This window comes from Nicotiana sylvestris, chromosome 11, assembly GCF_000393655.2.
Source record: "Nicotiana sylvestris chromosome 11, ASM39365v2, whole genome shotgun sequence".
NCBI lineage: Eukaryota > Viridiplantae > Streptophyta > Magnoliopsida > Solanales > Solanaceae > Nicotiana > Nicotiana sylvestris.
Genome location: NC_091067.1, coordinates 86,964,056 through 86,966,715, shown reverse-complemented (window position 1 = coordinate 86,966,715; position 2,660 = coordinate 86,964,056). Strand labels below are relative to the sequence as shown.

Genomic DNA, 2,660 nt, shown 5'->3' with positions numbered 1-2,660 from the left:
ACCCGGTGTATTATTCAAGAAAAACTATGAATGATGCCCAGGTTAATTACACGGTGACAGAAAAAGAGTTGCTAGCCATAGTGTTTTCCATGGAAAAGTTCAGGCCTTATCTCATAAGTGCCAAAGTGACTGTTTATACTGATCACGCGACACTCTGTTACTTGATGACTAAGAAGGATTTTATGGCTCGGTTGATGAGATGGGTTCTATTGCTTCAAGAGTTTGACCTTGAAATTGTTGATCGAGAAGGGTGTGAAACCCAAGTGGCAGACCACTTGTCCCACTTGGAGGAGGAGGGGAGGCCCCGTGATGGACTCGAAATTAATGATTCATTCCCGGATGAACAAACCCTCTCCGTATCTTTGAATAATATGCCTTGGTTTGCCGATGTTGCTAACTTTCTTGTGACCGACATTGTCCCGTATGAGCTCTCTTCTAACCAAAGGAAAAAGCTTAAACGAGATTGCTTGGATTACTACTGGGATGAGCCTTATCTGTTCAAGATTTGTAATGATTGTATGATCCGAAGAAGTGTTTCGAAGAGGAGCAAATGAGTATTCTTGATGCTTGCCATTCCTCGCCCTACGGTGGTCATCATGGTGGGGCAAGAGTTGCTTCAAAGGTTCTTAGCTATGGTTTTTATTGGCCTACATTGTATAAAGATGCTAGTGAGCTTGTGAAGAGATGTGATGAGTGTCAAAGAGCTGGTAAAGAGATGTGATGAGTGTCAATGAGATGTGAAGGATGAAATGCCTCTCACCACTATTCTTGAGGTTAACATTTTTGACATGTGGGGCATACACTTCAAGGGGCCTTTTGTGAGTTCGTGTGGCAACACTTATATTCCGGTGGCTGTTGATTATGTTTCCAAGTGGGTTGAGGCTGTGGCTTTACCCAACAATGAAGCCTATAGTGTGATGGTGTTTCTCAAGAAAAATATCTTCACATAGTTTGGCACTCCTCGGGCAATTATCAGTGATGAAGGTTCTCATTTCTGCAATAGGGCATTTGACACTTTGCTTGCAAAGTATGGGGTCAATCACAAGGTATCAGCCCCTTATTATCCTTAGGCTAGTGGACAAGTTGGGGTCTCCAACATGGAGATAAAGAGTATATTTCCAAAAACTGTCAATGCAAATAGGACTGACTGGTCAAAGAAACTAGATGATGCTTTGTGGGCTTATAGGACTGCTTACAAGACTCCAATTGGTATATCTCCTTACCGGTTGGTATTTGGAAAAGTGTTCCATTATCTGATTGAGTTAGAATATAAGGCCATGTGGGCTTTGAAGCGGTTAAATCTTGAGTGGGATATTGCAGCAAATCTCCGGGTAGAGCAACTCAATGAACTTGATGAGTTCCGATTTCATGCCCATTCTAGCTCGTCCTTGTATAAGGACAAGATGTAGTACTTACATGACAAATATTCCCAGAGCAAATAATTCAAGGAGGGTGACTTGGTTCTCTTATTTAACTCTCGGTTCCGAGAAAGCTCAAGTCAAAATGGAGTGGCCTTGTTGAAGTGGTGCATGTAACTCTGTTTGGTGTATTTGATTTGAAGAATAAAAATGGAGAAGTTTTCAGAGTTAATGGGCACCGAGTCAAACACTATCTGGGAAAATTTGATGACAACCACATGGTGGCCTTGATCAATTTCAAATGATGATGGTAACATACATCGTGCCGCGACGTTAAATCAGGCGCTTCTTGGGAGGCAACCCATGTGTTTTTCATTTTCTTCTTTTTCATTTTCTTCTTCATGTAGGATTTGTTTTGGACTAACTGGTTGTTAGATTAGTGTAGGAATTTTTGATGCAGTGCAGGACTAACACTGGAAAAATTTGGCTAAGTATGTAATTAGACCACTAACCGCGCTCAAAATTCCGCGGTCAGCTGAAGCTTTTCACGGGAGTGTGATTTGTTTGCGGACGCAGAATTGAAAAGTCCAAAATGTGACCTCTCTGAAGTTTGAATAGCGTCCGCGGTGGCTTTTTTGCGATCAGCGGACCTTGTTTCGCGGCCGCTCCCGCTTTTCCGCTCTCAGCGGTTCCTCCTAGTTAACAGCCCTCCGATCGAAAAGGTAAAAGCACAGACCACGATGGAATTCCGCGGCCACGCCAGGTAAAGTTTTTGGGTCCCTGTACTTTTTAGTATAAATAGAAGGTCATTAGCCCTTTTACCCTTTTCGCACCCTTGTTTCCCATTGTACCTAAAAGCATAGTTCATCCTCATATTGGGTCTTTCAATATCAATTAATCAAGAGTAAATCTTTTACTGCACATCTCACAACTGGTATGCTCGATTTCTTGTGTTAATTTTCTTCCTTTCTTTTCTTTCATCTTTAGTTTAATATTTCTTTATAGTTAGGGTTAATTAGTTGTTAATTGGTTGATGCTAAATTAGTTAGGGTTAATTAGTTGATTCATAGTATGGGTTAATGGTGTCCATGATACCTATAATGACTAAAAAAAGTAAAAACCCTAGGTAGTCTGTTTCTTTTTTAAATTCCGCGGTCAGCGTTCATACAATGAACTGAGTTAAAAATGGCTTGTCTTCTGTGGTCAACGACCTATTTTACGTGGCTACAAATCTTTTTTCACGGGCCACGGATTTTGAGTTCAAAGTCTTGCTTAGTTGAGTCCGCAGCCGCGTTCATTTTT

The 2,660-nt window shown here is 41.2% G+C and overlaps 1 protein-coding gene across 1 annotated transcript; it reads left to right on the top strand.

The window, feature by feature from the left end:
• Positions 1–1,097: 1,097 nt before the first annotated feature.
• Positions 1,098–1,409, top strand: LOC138881279 (uncharacterized). Its single transcript, XM_070161494.1, has one exon. The coding sequence runs from the start codon at positions 1,098–1,100 to the stop codon at positions 1,407–1,409; it is 312 nt and encodes a 103-aa protein (XP_070017595.1).
• Positions 1,410–2,660: the final 1,251 nt, after the last annotated feature.